The sequence below is a fragment of the Pundamilia nyererei genome, unplaced genomic scaffold (assembly GCF_000239375.1).
Source record: "Pundamilia nyererei isolate P.nyererei 1_Seehausen unplaced genomic scaffold, PunNye1.0 scaffold00177, whole genome shotgun sequence".
Taxonomy (NCBI): Eukaryota; Metazoa; Chordata; class Actinopteri; order Cichliformes; family Cichlidae; genus Pundamilia; species Pundamilia nyererei.
Genome location: NW_005187578.1, coordinates 239,420 through 259,098, shown reverse-complemented (window position 1 = coordinate 259,098; position 19,679 = coordinate 239,420). Strand labels below are relative to the sequence as shown.

The 19,679-nt window shown below is 41.3% G+C and overlaps 1 protein-coding gene across 1 annotated transcript in view; it reads right to left on the bottom strand.

The window, feature by feature from the left end:
• Nucleotides 1-1,176: 1,176 nt before the first annotated feature.
• basp1 (brain abundant, membrane attached signal protein 1) overlaps nt 1,177-19,679 on the bottom strand; it is a 45,452-nt gene continuing 26,949 nt past the window's right edge. Inside the window, exon 2 of the mRNA XM_005746326.2 lies at nt 1,177-1,909. Coding sequence (XP_005746383.1) covers nt 1,246-1,893 — 648 coding nt within the window. The 5' untranslated portion in view covers nt 1,894-1,909 and the 3' untranslated portion in view covers nt 1,177-1,245. The remainder of the gene's footprint in view (nt 1,910-19,679) is intronic.

The window sequence follows — 19,679 nt, the reverse complement described above, 5'->3', positions numbered from 1 at the left end:
CAGTCAGTTTTACACCCTTTTACTTTCGCTAAGGAAATGATTTGTCTTCCAGACAATCACAGGATGTTTGAGTGCCAGTCTTGTCTATTTAGGTTACAAAGGCACAACTGAGCATTCACTAACTGAGCTCTACCCATGAAGGAGCAAACATCACCTTCTTGGTATTTTAAGCAAGTTCAAACAACCTCTAAGATGTGACCGTACTGTCTACTTCACCCAGGTCAGCAAAAGATATGTCTTTTCAAACAAACAAAAAAAACGTATACGATAATTTTTACTCTAATTTGTCTTCAGATTTTGCTCGAGGACGAGAGGCTTGTATTGAACTTTCTAAGAACATTTTAGAGATCTTTTCAGCGAGGCTTTGCAGATTATCTAAGCAATACAAATGTTAAAAAACCCACTTAGTTTACTAACAATATAGCTAAGGGTTTCAGTACAAAATGTAGAAGTTTATCTGAAAAATCCTACAACTGTTTAATGTCTAATGTTGTTTTTTTCTCTGCAAAGCCCACCTTTACCAACCTTGCGAAATGCCTTAGAAAGCCTGAAAATTCCCAGTCCTCACAATGAATCTCCAAGTAAAAGCTCTTCAAAGAAAGTGGGATCTTTTTAGAGAGAAAAATAGGAAGCAACACAACCCGACAATACCACACACAATCACGCACGACCACAACCACGACTCCACAGCACTGAAAAGCTGGAGGTACCAGGCCAGAGCCAAAATCACAATATTCTGACGAGGAGGATGAGAGGAAGAGGGAGAGCTGAAGAGGGGACAGATTCGACTTGAGTCCAGCTGGTAAGGTGTTTTCTTAACTTCTCCCCTTCCCTCCATCAGAACCCCAAAATTTAGACGTCCACAGATCGAATGCAGGAGCCTTCTGTGGGCTGACGTGGGAATCAGGCCAAACTTTGTGGGACTGTATGAGCGAGAGGAATGGCGGATAAATGGCGAGGCGTATGGCCGACATACACTCGTATCAAAGTTCAAATACTACAGCAGAAAAAAAATAGAATAAAACATAACAATAATAATAGCAATAATCATCTGCAGCGGTGGGAAACTTCTCCAGGTGGTTGCTTCAGTCCTCCTTGATCAACAAATCTTCATCATTACAATTATTATTATTATTGTTATTATCATAATATGGGTGGACTAGTAAATTTCTTTCTTTCTTTTTTAATCTTCATCGTTGTTGAGTTAGGTAATTTATTTCTTCATTTCCGAAAAGTGGCTGTCCATTAATCTTGAACTGCTACGGTTTGATCCTTGCTTGGTGCCTCTGTGGCGTTTGCCTCCTTGGGAGGTTCGGCGGCTGGTGTTGAACTAGGAGCAGGGGTGGCCTCCTTTGCTGGGGCGGGAGCTGCCGCTGCCTCTGTAGGCTTGGGGTCGGGGGAGGCAGCGGGGGCCGCTTCGGCTTTGGCTGCTGGTGCCGCAGGGGCCTCAGTCTTTTTGGCGTCGGCCTCATCTTTGCTCTCGGCTGCAGGGGTGGGTGCCGCGGCCTTAGCCTCGGCTTCCTTCGCGGCCGGGGCCGATTCTTTGGCCGGGGCAGGGGCGGCTGGTTTCTCCTCGGCCTTGGCGGGCTCTGCGCTCTTGGGCGCCTCCGTTTTGGGCTCAGCGTTGGCGGCAGGTTTCTCTGCCTCCTTTGCGGCAGGAGCTGCGTTCTTTTCCTCCTCTTTGGGTGCCGCGGCATCAGCTGCTGGCGCCTCCTTGGCTGCCGTGTCATTAGCTACCTCCTTAGCATCACCGGCAGCTGGAGCCCCGTCCTTGTTGTCTTTCGGTGCTTCGCTCTCCTCTGCTGAGGCCCCCTCGGCTTTGGCATCCTTGTCTTTAGCCTTGTCATCGTTTACACTGTACCCCTTCTTCTTTTTGCTGAGCTTGCCTCCCATTTTGTATCACTGGCCTCTGGAAGATAAGGAAAAAATAAGACTTTTAGTAAAAGTAGATATTATACTTTTCACAGAGAATGCATTTGGGTAAAAATGCATTAAAGCTATAGCAAAATGTATTAACAGCATGTCAAACAACCGCTATGGCATTCTGTCTGAGACGTATGTGTGTTGTGTTGGAGAGATATCGCCTTAAGTTAAAACTAGGCTGGGTTGCACTTTCATGTAATACCATGTTAAAACACTAGGAGGTGCAACGAGTCACATTTCCCAGAAATCCAAAATCATCCGCGCCAAGTTTTATTCACGCTAGTCTTAGCTCAATGTTTGTGCACTAACAGGAACCACAGATGGAAGAAGCATGGATCTGGATCATATTAATGAGAGGTGTGAATGGGCGGGAACCCAAACCCTAACCCTGTAGTGTTGGAAGGCATATAATCAAATACCTGGAAGGGAAATATGAGGTGTGTAGATGCATTGATTGACCAGCCAAAGACCGGAAGTTAGATCAGATTCACATTTACTTTTTAATTGGAGTTTTTATTTTTAGCATTGAAATTTCAAATATTTAAATTTTCTGAAACTATATTTGTTTGGCATGTGGCTAAAATGCAATCTAACCTGAGTCCCAAGAGGTTTGCCAGAATCGGGTGGACATTGAGAGGTTATGAGCTAATCTTCATAAGCTATTGGCCACTGAAAGGTTGTTGTTTTGTTGCACCATCAGCCTTCACTTCTTATTTGAGACAAAAAGTGCAAAATCTGGACCGTGTAATGTGTATGCAGAAGCCACGCATTTCTGGAAAACCAGCTCTCAAATTACATTTTTAATGCATTCTTTCAGCATGACCCACATGCCCCCCAGAGAGAAGCACAGCATGATATTTTCATTTTCCACATATTACAACAGAGAAAAAACTAGATGAAGTAATAGTCATCGGAATAATTGATGTTCACTGTAAGAAAAATGCAGAAGCCTTTAAACTACAAGTCCAAAAAAGAGACCTCGCTCATGTATTCCATCATCCTGGACAACACAGAGTAGGCACATCTAGTTTCTCAGCTTTCAGATCAGGAACATCTAATTATAAGTGTACAAAAGAGCTTTCAAAGCTCAGATGCCAGCAGTAAGAGGAAATTCAAATAAGTTACTGAGACAACACTCAAATCAAACCGTCCCTTAAGTTCCTCAAATGGCCGCCGAACATGGCTAATTAAATTCTTATCTTGGTTGATGGGAAAGACTATTTTTGCAGAGAAGTAGACATAAAAAAGATCTGTGTTTGACTGGGTAAAATAATAGTTGCTGTTTTAGTGTGCAGAATGAGATTTCTGGGGTTAAATCTTCTCAGTGCAGAGATTAGTATCCTATGGGTAGTGATAAAGCGAGAGAACCGATACCAAGTATGAGTTTCTGTAATTCTGATTAACACGAATTAGCCATACAAGTTCTGCAGTATGTCTCCCACCTGACTGAAATGTTTTCAGTCTTTAGAATGACCAATCAGTTCATTAGCCTCATATCACCAGTAGGCACACTCCTCAACCTTCTAGCCGCCTGAGTAAGATGTTATCATCCTAGTGGCTCCATGTTGTAGTGATTAATGCATGCACCTTACTCATGGCAGACAGATCCCTGGTTTAAGACCAGGGAGAGACACAAACCCAGCCTCAGGGGGTCACGAGACAGTATGCTCCTGGTGCTGATCCCAAGACTGGAGTAATGGAAAGGTTGTGTTGGGAAGGGCAGCCAGTGACAAATCAGACAAGTTAATCTGTCCCCTGTGCTGACTTCGGAAATAAGTGATCAGCTAAAAGTTAACTCTTTGTAGGATGTAATAATAAAAAAAGATTCTTGAAAATATAGTTTTGAAACATCCTCAATACCTGGAGAAGAAGCTGTCATCTTTTCTTAAACCCAACCAACCCAACCAACCCAAAACCCGATGCAAGATACTGGATGTCAAACCTAATGTAACACAAGCTAAATCCAACAGATGAGCCTTGAGAAAACTATGAACACTGCCTCATATTACAGCTCCTGCATATGAATCAAATGATAACAGCCTCAAAAGAAGGTCACCAACTACTGGTGCAGCACTTTTTTTGCCCGATAACAATTCATAATGCGAATACATTATTGGTTGATAATGTATGAAATGGGTTATCTGTCCTTGATCATGTATCTCATGAAAATTAATGATAATAGAATAATAAATAGCACCTGGTAGAGAATTTCTTTCCTTATTTTCTGTCATATATCTCATCCGAACAGTGGATTAATTTGAAAACATGGCCAAAACTTCAATGTAATCCTTTTTAATAAAGCCTGACCCCCTGCCACCTTTAAGATGAATCTTTGGGGCAACAAAACTGGCTGATGAACGTTTTGAAACCCAGCATTTCTACATTCAAGTTATTCATGAATAAATGAAAATCTCAAATTGTACTGCAGGAAATTCTATCATCAGGATGGAATATTTCCTTGAAATACTCAACCAGGATGTGAAGCACACAGGGAATCTATAAAAAAGGCTGGTTTGGAGCGCTGTAAATCACCAGTCACTAAGCAGGCAGAGAAATGTGTGTGTGCAGGCTCAGTACACACTCCCACCCCCATAGACACACACACCTGCAGATTCCTGGCTCAGTCTTTCAGTTGAAGATTTTTTTCACGAGTGTCACCATCTGCCTGCTTCATAGGGGAGAGGACTTCAATGCCACAATGAATCAAGCTTATTAGGAGCAAAGGATCAAAGATGGAAGCGTGTCGGATAAGATCCCTCTACGCCGATGATTAAAATAGAGAAAAAGAAAGTCGTAATTTTATTAAGCTATTCTTCTTAAAGCAGTTTGAATTCATCAGTGTATGTGAAATATGCAATTCAGCTGCCTTACCAACAAGGCAACGGATAAAGATCACCATCTTAGAAACTTAAATCAAGAGGCTATGTTACGTTACGTGTGCAGACGTTTGCGTTGCCTTTTGAGTTTTACCTCCAGCAGAATGTTTTTGAATTGGCTGAGCAATAAAAAACCCCCAAATAATTCTTTTCTTTTTAAATGATAAAAAAACTGCCCTCTGTTACTGAATGTCTCAAATGGGGCCATGTTGACGGACCGACTTCACAAGACCTTTTTATTATTCCTCAGTTATGTGGTTAACACCAAGGCGTCCTCTTTGTGCTGCCACTTGTAAAAGTGTGAAATCTGTCAAAACGGCTCTGAACGCAGACGTGACCTTTTCCTCCCAAACAAACCCGACCACTGAGAGACTCTGCCGGCTACTCACAAATTTGCCCTGCGAACGGGGCCGAGCTGACGGTGAATCCACTCAAAATGCTAATCGCCTTGTCGCCACTGACTAAATTACTCCACTATTCACGCAATGTTCCTGCGGTCGTCCAACAGTTGGCATCTGCCAGGGCCAACGTTCCTGCCGCAGCTTTATACGACCCACAATGCAAGTCTCTCTGCCGCATCACATCATTTGACTCCCGGCTTGTGCTGCCAGTACAATGACTCATGATCATCAGGCAAACAATGGCTATTCACACGAAAGGCACGCTTTCTCACTGCTGGGCGTGTGGTTTTAGTATTTGAAGAGCTGGGGCAGGGCTGAGACAACCAGGAGAAAAGGCCCCCAGCTGACAAAAGACTTAATTTAACCTGCACACTGCAGTCACAGAAGCACAAAAGCAAGTGTGAATGGTCCGTTATGACCTTCCAACATGGCTTTGTGTGGACAATAACGTCAGTGCTTAGGAAAGGTGGCCACTTCTATCTTAGTGGCTTGAATGGAAGTAAAAAATGAGCAACTAGAGGGCAGAGAGCAAAGGTCCAAAAAACACTGGACAAACTTCCAAGCCACACATAAAAAGAGAATCCTTTGTTATTTTTATCAGTTCATCTTTACGCCGATTCCTTGACCTTTTATTTCACACTCTGCAAGGATTTGGAATCAAGTATCTCAATCCACTTAGACACACTTTCATTGTTACGGTTGTAAGAAGCTAATCTTCTAACTGTGGAAATCCCTGATCTCATCACTGTGAAATCGCTTCTTGTGCTCTGACCAGGGTTGATCTGCATTTCCAAATTTCATAACTGTGTTTCGAGATGAGAGAGACTTCACTGGCTTAACTGAAAATGTGTTTAATAGGTGAAACTTTAACCTTTGCGACAGACTAAAAACGCGACAGGGAAGTGAAGGGTACTCACTACATCTGGGGACTCCTACAGTCGCTCAACAAATTGCCATCATTGGATTCTTTTATCTTTGCCCAACAGGAGTCATCCCAGGACTCTGAATAATCTGATGATCCTTCATGACCAAGAGTGGGGAGTTAAAAACTCATTTTTAACAGGAAGAAGCCTCATGCAGGGGACGGCCATATGCCGCAGATGGTTGGGTGAGGGGAAAGGGAAGAGTGTAATTTTACTCTTAAGTTACTGGAATTGTTCAGTCTTCGCCACTGTACATTTGTTTCCAGAAGATGCTGACAAACAGCAAAAAAAGGCTTTCAAGCTCAGCTAAAGTCAAATTAAAGACGCTATTGAAATCCCATAAAAGACCCGTAGTCAGCGTGTTTAAAAAGCAGCCCGTAGAGACCTCAGCGAATGTCGATGCATCTTTCTAAGGTCCATTTATTCTTCCTGAGACTGCACACACCCAAGATTAACACACCTGTGCGTTTCTTCTTCTACTATTCCCCACTGTGTTCAGCAGTTGCCTCCTTTAGCCACAGACTCTCCAATCCCTCAGCCTCTCGAGCTGCTGAGTTAACAATACCCACGATTGATTACGGCAGCGGCGCACGGCGAAAAAGCATTTAAAGATTATTAAGTGACGATCATGTCCGTGTCTGGCGAGTCAAAAAGGCGGCAGAGAGGTTTAGGATGAGCAGAAGTCCCTGAAGGAGCAGATGGCTGAGCTTCTCCAGCTCTCACCATCTCTGGCGAGTCATCTGTCACGCCCACACATCGACACCACTGCTCAGCTCTGCTCCACTTTTCTCCACATCTTTGCTCCTTTATGCTTCAGCTACAGTCTCCACATAATGTCACCTGGATCAGACATGTATAAAATGTGGCAGTTCTAAAGAGATACTGTATTCCTCTCTACTAAATATCTGAAGTCCCTCTTTTGTCCCTCCGGTCCAGCAGATGGCGGTCTCCAGGAGGTCCCAGGGTCTCCGTGAATCCGCGCCCTGAGAGCAGCAGTGAACCTGCTGGCCTGGCAGGTTCTGCGTTCCTGCCATCCAAGATGACACGTTAAAGGTTAAAGCTGTCACTGTCCGACGCCCCGTCCTGCTCGGACGTTCACTCTGCTGGGAAATCAGCTTGACAGCAGAAAACAGGAAGAACTGCAGGAGCACTAATGGCAGTTTGGTGTTTTTAACCTTTATTAAAGTGAAGAAAATGAACTTTTTTGTGCAGGATGAAGGACAAGAATGACTAAGGTACAAAAAAAAGTACAGTAGTCCCCATTAAATAGATTTCACTAGTTCCCCTCATGTTATGAACTTGTTTCCTTGTATTCCTTCTAATTTTTATCTCTTACATTTCATTAAAAGTTCAAAGAATTCTGACAATTTCTGTTTTACATTAGTCAATTTTTGCTTTGTGATTCATTAAATGTCTTATTTATTAATTTGTTTATTATTTCATTTTTCTCCTCTGCAGTTTATTTGTAGTTCTGGCCCTCTACAGAATATTTTATTCAATTTTCTTTTAAATTGTATGTACACTGAAGCTAATCAGATGATGCAAAAAAAATAATCCTATAAATTAGATACCGTTCGTGACACAAAAGGAAAAAAAAATGACTCTAAGGAGAAAAATGCATTGTAGTGATTGCATCACTTGCTGTTTTTCCAGTGAAACTGACATTGAGGACACAGTTTTGGTTTCACAGGACACACTGACAGAGATAGCATCCTCTCCCTGAGGACAATAACAGCAGCTTCTCGTCCTATGTCACACTGACCTCCATTTTAAAACAGTTCTGCGCCATCAGACTGAACAGATCTACGAGTATGCAACAAGCTGCTGCAGCTATCTAATTCAGCCGGACTGCTGTGGATTTAGACTCTGTTGCTGCTCGTTCAGTCAGACTTTTATTCCCGCCCATGCTACTTTTTTTTGTGCCGACAGAAACCTTCTGTAGGGGGTCAAGGGTCGTAATTTTTACTATAATTTGTCACTGGTCCAACAAATGCCCAACAACAGTTTGAGAAATGGGTGGTTTAGGTGAAGTATCGGCCATGTGTGTTCATGAATAAATTTTACACGAATGTAACACTATAATTCACAACACAGGCCTGAGCACTGCCTCCCGCTGCCATCCAGCTTGCTGATTTAAAATGACTGATTCACCAATCTGCAGCAGGAGAGTGCAGGAGGCTGAGCGGACAGGCAGAAAAACTGGAGCAGAAAATTTGGCCCAATCACACACACAGACACAAATAAATGAAAAAAAAGCTCTCTGCGCTGAGATGGAAGAAAGAGAAGGAAGCGGAGGATGCTGGGAGTGCACAGTCAGAGGAGCCTGAGTCGAGGTATTCAAGGGGCTGAAGTGACAGATGGGAGTCCATGACGAGGGTTTTAAGAGACAAAATTTTCACATTGCACCGATACGATTTTCCTACAGCACTGGGCTATTTTAAAAGCTCAGTACCCCAGATCTTGACGAGCACTTCCACATTCGAGTTAAAGATGTTGCAAAAGTATGTTCTCCCTTCACTCCCACCACACGCTCTGCTCTTTTATTTCAGCCTGAATGGACTGAATTTGCACAACGTGTGTCAAAGCTACAGCAGGACCAGCGGCTACGGCTATTTTTGTCCAACAGTAAACACTTTTCATTTTACTGTAGCTTCCAGCTGTGTGGTTATTTTCATGTGTCTGAGGCAAAATTAAAAAATAATGTTCAAAGGTGCTACATATAGAGAATATATATGAAATATAAGATGTGTTTATTCTAAGTTCTACAAAACTAGTCAAGTTAGCTTCGGTACACTGCTTAATGAAATATTTTTCTATATGAAGACATTAAACAATTAATTGTTTAATAGAACAGATAGAAGGACAACAGCACTCATACAAGGTACATGTTGGACTCTCCAACAACACTGTAAAGTGCATGACAGTAAAAAGTGCAATTTGATAGTCCTTTACAAAAGTGACCATGCACACTCATTTATGAGTAAAGCAGTGCTTGAATATCTGATGAGCAAGTATTTTAAAACTGCATTCTTTCTAATGGCCAACAGAGGGTACAACTTGTGGTTGTATAAGTCTATACAGTCTCCTTTGTTCTGTGACCTCAGTAAATGCTTTCCTAATGGATTTATGGGCTCAACCTGTACTATATAGCCAACATAAAGTTCACGTTGTAAACTACAGTCCTGATTGTATTACAATAAAACAGTTCTAAGGATTTCAAACACCTAGATCACACTCTGAAAAACTTAGGACCAATTAGTGACATCTTTGTTTAAACAATCTATGAAAAGAACTACAGATACAGTAAAATAGTAAAATAAAAGTACAAGTCATAACCAAGGTCATCCTAGCACACTAAGACTAAAGTAATACAAGGTCTACTGAAGTTTTTGGTTAAATGAAAGTCAAAGTTAAACTAGAGTTGAGATAAAAGTAACTAATAGAAACAATTTTGCTTTAATTTCTTTAAAAAAAACTTGTGTAAGAACTTTCAAGCATATATACACCTGTATGCTGATGATACTGTCATTAATACTCATGCTCACTTTGTACATGCCTTGGACATGAGATACACTGTAGCAGGTGACTTTGGGTGAAAGTCTTTATTCTGTAATAAACGTATTTAAGACAGACATGTATCTTATGTCTTATGAAATTGTCATTCATGCATTTGTTTCATCTCGTCTGGATTATTGTAATTCTTTGTTTACTTGTTTATGTAAAGCCTCTTTGGAGCGTCTGCAAGTTGTTCAGAACGCTGCTGCAAAGCTTCTGACCAAGTCCTCCAAGTTTTCCCACGTCACACCCCTGCTGATTCAGCTGCACTGGCTCCCCGTTAAATTCAGGATCCAGTTTAAGGTTTTGACCTTGACTTTCAGGGCCCTGCATGGACAAGCACCAACATATATAAGTGAACTTTTGCATCCATACATTCCCAGCAGGTCCCTGAGGTCATGTGACCAGGGCTTGCTTGCTGTCCAGCACACGAGGCTGAAAACAAAAGGCGACAAAGCTTTTGGAACTGTGGCCCCCAGACTGTGGAACTCTCTCCCTTTGAGCCTGAGATCTGTGGACTCAGTGGTCGCTTTTAAAAAACAGCTAAAAACCCATCTTTTTAAACTTGCTTTTAGTTGATTTTTATTTTTAGGTTTTAGCTTCTGTGAAGCACTTTGTGATTTTTATCTTGAAAGGTGCTATATAAATAAAGTTTTACTTACTTATAATTCCAAATTAAAACGATAACTGCAAAACCCAATTAAAGTTTACTAAAAGAGGAATTACTGCTTATTCTAACTTCTGTAATTGAGCCACTGTTTATTTTGTCAGCAGAGAGTGGATCATTTTGGGTTTTAAACTGAGGCAGGATCCGATCTAAACAAAGTCGTCACTTTGTTCTGGAGAGCAGTTTAATTACCCAGAGTACACACAAACTGCCCACTGCTTATTCTGGCCTCAGGCTGAAGACACGCACACAAACATGTGCATTGAAACAAATGATAAACACACATGCGCAGGCATGAATAAACACACACTCACATTCAGTCCTGTTTAGACAATCAATCCTCAAATTGACAGAGCTTGAGAAAACTCCTGGGCTGGAAATGGTTATTGATCAGTGCAGCGGGACCACAGAGGGCCGCTGTGTGTTCAGCTGCTGCTTATGAGTCAGAGGACGCACTCAGCAGAGATTAAAGCCAGCGAGACGCTTTGAGACGCTTCTTACCGAGACGTTTAATACTGAATACAAAATCCATCCCGACGCTTTGTTGGCTGTGGAGGAAAGCAACGGCAGACAAAACAAAACAGAACTGAAAGCGATTATGTCCATCTCTGTGGATTAAGTGGCATTTTGCTCTGCTAAATCCTCTCCTCCTCAGATGTTCACATGACCTCCATGTCTGCAAAAGCTGGCGCAAGTTTGTGTGGAAGGGAAGCGACTCGTCACAAATTCTCTGCTTGTCACGTTCCTGCACATTTCAAACAGTTGGATTCGAATGATGACCTTGGAAACAGTCAGATGTTATTTTTCATGAATCTACGAATGAAAATTATTCTTTTCAAAATGCATGACTGAATGTGTTCACAACACTGTGCTGAGTCTCAGAGATCTTTGTATTGAACTGGAAAGATTTGAGAACCTTGATGATCCGACAATCCCCTATGAGGAAGCACCTAGCAGCAGTGGGGAGGAAGGCTCCCTTTTAGTAGGAAGAGATCTCTGACAAAACAAACCTCAGAGAGCCATGGGAGAGAGGCTGGAAGGGGTGTCGGACCCATAAAAAACCCGGCTAACTGTTTTGTAATTTGTTTTACAAAAGTGACCCTGTCTTAACTGGTGCATCGATTACAGTATCAACCATACGAGCTGTGTTTTTGGTCATTCCCTTGTGATTTACTCCTCTGTAGAAATAAAAAGGGAGCCCGGGAGAGATAAAAGAAAAACTGCAGCTTCATTTGCTGCTGATGGAAAGAAATATCAGAAGCAGCAAATAAAATAAAGCCTGCAGGCTTGTCTTATGAGCACAATTATTTCCCTGTCTCTGTTTTTGATTTCTCTTCTCATTTCATTCTAAGAAACTATAATACAGACTTGTCCTTTCTGCATGCACCGACCTGTAATAATTTTGTCATTCCATCCTGATTTACTGTGCAACGTGGCAAAGCCCCTGGCCTTGTTTCTCCTGTAAAACATTGAAAAGATTTTACTGCTGTGTGACACATCCAGGTCAGCCTCTCAGGCTCTGTTAAGCGATGAAACAGGTGCTCACAAAGTTTCAGCGGCTCCAGCAAATTACCCACAGCTCTCTGCAATACATACATTTACCAAGACAGCTGATGTAACCACAATTTCTGTTTAGTCACTTCCTGTTTTATTTTGGAACCCAAGTGCTTGATTGCATTTGACCTTTAAATTCTTCTGCTGTTTTTCAAAGTTTGCCGTTCCATTTCATTCACCAACTGTCAGCGGTGACCCAATCAACCTCCCCCCCAGATATACTCTCCCCATTTCCCCTTGTCACTTACCAGATTGTCTGGTGTCCCTCAGAGTCAAGCTTTCAATTAACTGCCAAGTTTGCAGCCTTTTCTCCCCTCTGTTTGGAAAGTGTTACTTTCCATGAGTTTCTAGTCAACGCTCCCTGAGAACGACCTTTTGTCTTTTTCTGGACTTCGCTCTTTCCCCAACGCTTGTCTGTACATTGACTGATAACCTGTAGGCCATTTGATTAAAGGTTTGGTTTGAATGAAAGGCTTTAGTGGCATTTAACCAAAAGCTCATGAATAATTCTGGCATTTTTTTTGTTAGCCTCATACCTTTCTGATTTTTTGAATTGGTACACTCCTGCAAGATCACTGAGGTCTGTGGATCAAATGCTCCGAGCTGTCCTGAGGCCCAGATTAAAGCACAGAGGAGACCAGGCCTTTGCTGTGACTGCTCCTAAACTGGAGAACAAACTGCCCCTTCCCATCAGGACCCCCCCAATATTAAATATTTCGCATCTTTAATTCTCACAGCTTTTCTTTGTTTTTGGCTAAATTACAGACTGGTCAGGAGAGTTGATTCAAATGAAATCTTGACATAAGTACCTTAAAAAAAATGTCATTTATTGTTTTTCTAACAAATTCCAGTTCAGTAAATCTATGTTCTTGGATGTGCTTTACAAAGACATCATGCTGCGTTGCAGATAAAAGAATGATTCCCTCTCTTGTCCTCAAAGAGAGGAATGCAGCTAATTAATTTAACTGTGTTACTCTCTGTTAGCAGATACTTGAAGCCACGGTGTTGGAACTGGCATAGGTTATGTCAGTGCGTCCCGTAATGTGGAAACTCCATCTTTTCTAGCAGTGAGTGAGGCACAGCTTGTTGTTTGTGTCTCATCATGGTCTGATTTCCCTTCGTACCCGCTTTGACCTGACTTTGATCATTTGTAAAGTTGTTGCTTTTACACTTTTCACCTCTGTCAGACGCACTGCTCTCAGAAATGATTTGTGTTGCAGTACTGCCACAGGGGGCGGCCAAAATGACTCAGACACAGCTGTTGATTATAGAGTAGAAAAACAAGTCATATCGCTGCAAGAGTATGACAGGAATATTTTACAAAAATCTGTCAAGCTATCAAAAACACCAGTAGCCCCAAAAGTCTACTGGTGTGAATGACAACAAATGTTCTGTTTTTTTGTTTATAATGTGCAGAAAGATAAAACTACTTAAGGCGACAAAGCAGAAATGTACTGTCATAGCCTCTAGCCTGAAGATGTTATGAGGTTATTGAGTGCATAACGGCACATGAACACAGCACTGCACCTGGTTACTGAGGCTACTTGTAAAAAGAGTCAGTTCCACCAACCCTGCGGTGAGTATGACTGATTGGATTTGTCAGACGCCTTCGCTGCCTTGGCCACTTGCTCTGTTTTCACAGACAGATAAGAGACTTGAGGAGATCCAAGGACGAAAGACAGCGGCTCGTCACTGAACCCCAAGGCGTGTTTGATATTTACATGATCTCAAATCCACCACCTCAGCAGCCAGACACAGACAGTTATGTCTGACCGGTCTGCCTCAGAGGAGCTCTGCCTGAGTCATTCTCAGCCACACTCAGGACTTCAGTGATTTCTGTATGAATACAAATGACTGTCTTTCCTATTTGGAATTCATTCTGGAGAAATTCATTCATGTGATGGCATTCAAACCAAATGCTGACAATACTAAAGAGCCTCAGGTGGATCAGCCTGTGAGCTGTGATGTCCACAGGGACGTGCTTCAGTCTGCAGCCCGGTGAGGAACTGAGTGAAAAGCATGAACCGACTGCCCCCCGCATGGTCTCTGGGACACAACATGAATTAAGTCTAACTGTCACAACTTGTTGTTGACAAGCTATACTGTTAACATAAAGAGAAAGCACGGAGAATCCTTCATCTGACCAACCTTACATGAGTCCAATCATTACTCCAGTTTCACCAGTTTCTGCAAGGCCTTCTCATCCCTGGACATCAAATACCGATGTTTTGTCAGACGAGGTCACCTTTTGCTTTTATCTGATCTATCCGAAACATTTAAAATGATATTTCAAATATTTCTGGAGTTAATTTTCTCCACATCAAATGTTTGACTTCAGGAGTTTAACTTCATATGTTGCTTATCCTTACTTTTACAGCTGAAGACTTGGGCCATTTTAAACCTGTTGACGTGTAAGAAAGTCAAATCAAAGCTCCTAAAGACATGATTGTTGAGTACATAAGACCTGAACGAATGACCGGATTGCTCTTGTGAGGTAGCCGCAGCATCACATCGAGGACACGTTCTCATCCCAAGGCGCCAGATGTTGATGGTGTAGAAGAAATACATACCAGAAAGATTTTGAGACGATATTAAACGCCAAAAGATGACAATCGTCGTTTTAATTCCAAAGAACTCTTAATTTGAAGTCTGGAAGTTTCACATTTTATGACCACATCAATGAGTTTGTTGGGTGTTCACCTTCAGTCACTGGTTAGGTTTAGAGATCAAAGAAAGCTTTGATGTGTAAACAAAGAGTTTCAGGCTAAGATATAGATGGATGCCAAAGGAAATGAGGATTACTTAGTGAGTTTAAATGTGACACCAATGGTTTCTTTAGGAGTTAGGAGGGACACAATGGCACAAATGCCAAAGAACACCTTTCCAGTTCCAGCTACTTTAACAAACTGGCACTGTGGGAGGAAAGTCTATAATGACCCTCTGTATGTACTGTTCAGTCAGCTCAGCTGCTATAAAGAACCTTACAGTGTGTGTCAATATAAGTCTTGACACTTTCACAAGAAAAACATGTTTGGGATGAGTTTTTACAGAATGTGCATCGATTTAACTTTCCTGCCTTGTTCGAACATCATAACATGCTAAATGGGACTTCAATGATTTAGCAGCGTGGAGAACTATGGGGGCCTACAGGAACAAAGGCGTCTTCAATACACCCTCAGAAATCCACACACAGCAAGTAGAAATATCGTTGAAGATCCTTGTGGATTGCATGAATACCGCCACTCAAACCACTATTGAACTTGAAGCATTCAACACAATCCCGATAGCTGACAAGTAGGGTGCAGTTTCAAAGGTTGTGTGGAACATAATCAGTCTGGAAAATGTATGTATAACATTCAACCTTTGGTCTCCGGCTTTTGAGTCCAAGTTAAGAGCTCACATGTGAGACTTTAGCTCCATTAGCTCACAGCTGATCCAGATAGTGTTGACTGCAAGTAGGAGATAGTTAGTATGTGTAACGGGAGGTTTTGGAAAGTTTATCCTGAACATAGCATAAAGAAATCACTCAAGGTTGCAGATTTTCCAATAAAAATTGTCAAAGTCCTTTCATACAAAGTCTGGATCTTCTCAAAAGGTTAAATGCACTTGTTCTGCTTTTGCTTGTTCTCTGTCATATACATACTGCTACGATGCTTGATACCCATATTAAAAATGACCGAAGTGTATATAAGAGTCATGCAAAACAACTCTAGCAGAATCCAACAATAAAAATATGGATATAGCAATAAGTATAATGAATCACCTTCAGGTGACAGTTTCAAAATGAACAGCTTTATCTTCAGCTTATTTATAGAAGTCATATATAGCGGATATTCACAGTTACAAAAGTGAAACAAATAATCATCACACTTCGGAATGACTCAGTAGGTTTTGGCTTCAGAATAGTCCGAGCAACACGAGAATCTAATGAATGCACTGCCCCTACTATATCTCAAACAGTGGTGGAGCATACTCCAACTCCACTATCTTTACTGAAGCTGGAAAGGGTAGTCCTTCTCCTGGAGATCAGCTGTGAGCCTGAGGGCTACGATAAGCTATCAGAGGTGGAGAACTTGGTTCACTCTGGCTGCAGAGCGCAGCAAGCTCCTCTGTTCCTAGCTGCTGTCTAAGATGGTGGCGCCGAAGTTCATCCAGTTTATAAGAGGCAGCTCTTTGTGTCACAAATAAATATTTGCAAAGGAGAAATGGCAGACATGTCATATAACTGTGAACACTTACACCCCCTTTCTTCTACCATCTCCCTTCTACCACTACAAGCAGAAATCAGTTTTAAATCTGTGGGAAACAAAGTGGACTGACTTTATTGGAGCAAGCAGAAATACAGTATAAAACCACGACAGACTTAAATCATTCAAAACATTTCTGAATCTGTTGCAAGAGAACAAAACTGATCAGGAACTGAGTAAAATGGCTGCAGAGGGAAATGGTGAATTTTATTGGGAATAAAACTGCAGTGCAAGGCTGTCAGAAATGCAAGCGATAACTGTACTCCAGGTCAAACCTAGTGAGCGTACAGGGAGGGATTACAAACACAGGAGTAGGCATGAAACAGCTCCCAATCCAGGGCTTGCTTTAGACTCTGCTCCCAGATGTTGGTCTTTCTTAGCATCTGAAAAGACCTTTTGCAACAATTTTTGGCAGACATGTCCGAGGAAGACATCCTTGAATCGGGTTTTTATGGTCGTGGTACCATGAAACACAATAATATTTCAGTTAGCACCGACAAGCAACCACTTAAACTTGCACCAGTTAAATTAGATCCTTTTTTAATGATAAGATATCCGAGGACAGAAAGGAAAAAAAAAACTTTTTCACTACAAGCTGAAAAGTGTTGACTTTTAAACACAAGCTGTGCTTGATGGTTTTGTCATTGTTTACCTTCACCTGCGCTAAGTACAACATATTGTAAAGATAAGACACAGGAGAGCTGACAAACATGCATTTCAAAAGCAAATATGCAGCTTATCTATATAGGCTGAAGGCTTGGTTTCAATGGCAAACACGTCAGAGTTAATGCAAGTGCCTCTTTATCGTCCACAAATATGTAGGCGAGTGATGGCACATTTCCAAAATTTCCATATTTAGTTCTTGCAGCTCATTCAGTATTAAACCTATTTGACAAAGGTTTTTAGAAACTTTGTATTTTCCCTCAACAGATATCACGAAGTCTCTTACTTTTCTTATATTTGCTCTTTCTGCATCAGCCAGAAATTTTGTCCACAATAAATAAGCAATATTCATTGCAGGCGCAATAAGAAGTATTAAAATAAAACCCCATAATTCCAACACATAGCATAAACATCTGCTGTTTAACAAAAACCTCATCCTAGCAATCGTTAGTTTAAGGAACTGCAGGTAAAAAACACCAAAGTTAGAGCTGGGATAGATGTGGCTGATGGTTAAATGCTTATTACCAATAAACTTGATGAATAATTCATTAAATGATCTTCAATTCAAAGGGCTTTAAATTATACAGTCACTGAAGATGCTTTATATTGAAAGCAAAGCACCCTACAACATAAGACAACCTAAATGGTCAGATGACCCTCTGTGAGGAAGGGTGTTTGTGTCTGTGTATGTGATAAAGACCTTAAGTGACTTAAGGAATTGCAGCTTTAGTGCTTGGGAGGGAAATCAGAAGGTCAGAGTGGACAGATTTCAACTTTAAACCTGGTTTCTTATGGCCATGCAGACATAATTCGACATCATTTGTGTTTGGGCCTGTATCTAACCAGACTTGAATGTATAGCAGCTTCAAATCAAAACATTTAACGTTTGCAATTACCAGAACTTGAGACGTTTTATGTCTGGTCCATAGAGAATTAAAAGTTTTTCAGAGGACTTCATCAACTGCTGTTGCTTATATTTCCATAGACTTGCCAAAATGTAACCTGACTGTAAATATGCTGTGATGAACTGTACTCACTGAACTGCATGAACATTAAAAGTCTCCTTATTAACCAGCACAGCTGTCGAGATGATTAAACAACATGTCAAGTTTTACTCTTTAACATGCATGGCTGTTTCCAAGCATCTCAGAGGGCTTTAAATGCGACCTTGTACATTCTCATTATGTTAGTGTTACATGGTTTTTTATTCTGAATGGCAAAACTAATTTCACCACCGTGTAATTCTAATATTTGTGCGTAAATCTGCGTGTGTGCAGGTGATTTGTCGAACTCTGCACACACACATACACACACAAACTGCTGAAAAATGTGTGTGTACTGTTTACAAGTGCATTTACATATATTTATGAGCAGTACCAGCAGCTCATTGCAGATGTGGATAGAAAGACTGCAGTGCAACCAGAACATAACTGCAGTTTATTGGCAGGAAATCAGACTGCTGTATTTCCTCCGACAGGGAATGGATCCAATTTCAACACACACACACACACACACACACACACACACACACACACACACACACAGCCATTCGTCGGCATGAAGGTTGCCATAGAGAAAACAACAACCTGCAGCATAAAATGATTAACGTTAGATATTCATGAGGAATTCCCAACAGTCAAATCATAAATACACGTAACCACGACAGTTAAAAATAAGTTTTTGTTTTAAAACCAAAGCCAAGCCGCCTCCTTCTTCTTTTTTTAACATTTTAAATTCTTGTTAGAATATTTTTGTTATCCACCCACACGTGTCCTCTCTACACTGATGACACTTACTGGCTCTATATTCCTTTTCTAGTTTTTCACTATCAGTTTCAACATTTACCCTACAACACGTTCTGGACTGTATGCAAAAATACAGAAAAATGACACCTATTGTGTTGACGCTTCTGGGTGTTTCCTATATGGATTGCCACAGCACGTTATGTGCCTCCACATCGCCCTAACTCTAGCACGTTTTTCTGCCACACTGTCCTCCTTCAGCACATCCATGAACCTCCTCTGAGGTCGCTCTTTCCTCCTGTTCAGCAGCTCCATCTTCAACATCCTTTGTCTAATATATCCACTATCCCTCTATCTAACTTAAACCAAATCAATGCTAAAGTTGAGTGTTTAGTCCAGGGGTGTCCAACTCCAATCCTCGAGAGCCGGCATCCTGCAGGTTTTAGATCTCACCCTCGGTCAATACACCTGAATCAAATGATTAGTTCATTATCAGGCCTCTGGAGAAATTCGAGGCATGTTGAGGAGGTCATTTAGCATTTAAATCAGCTGTGTTGGATGAAGGACACATCTAAAACCTAAAGGACACCGGCTCTTGAGGCCTGGAGTTGGCCACCCATGGTTTAGTCCCACAAATATCAGAACCGTATATCAAAGATGTAAGTGGCAATCAAGATATTACTCAGTTCTGTTCGCAGAAGTAATCATATTTGGTAGAGGGGGTGGACTGTTATCAGCTAATGCTAGCTGGCTTGGTTAGCAATCTGCATTTATAGACTTGCTGTGCAAAACTCGCAGACACACAAACCTCATTTTTCTCCTCTTATAAATTAGTGCATTAACTACAGAGGACATAGAGGATTCCAATTAGCAAATTTATATAGAAATTAATTTCATATTGTTGTCATAAAGTGAGCTATAGAGACCACTGAAGGTGGCTGTAAATATGTTTATTTGTAATTGCATGCTAGATTTAAATTTTGTGCCCTATTTGTATTTTCCTGTGCGTTGCCAACCTGTCACAGTCCACCAGAAAATTCAATTCAATTCAATTCAATTCAATTTTATTTATATAGCGCCAAATCACAACATAAGTCGCCTCAAGGCGCTTCATAGATACAGAGAAAA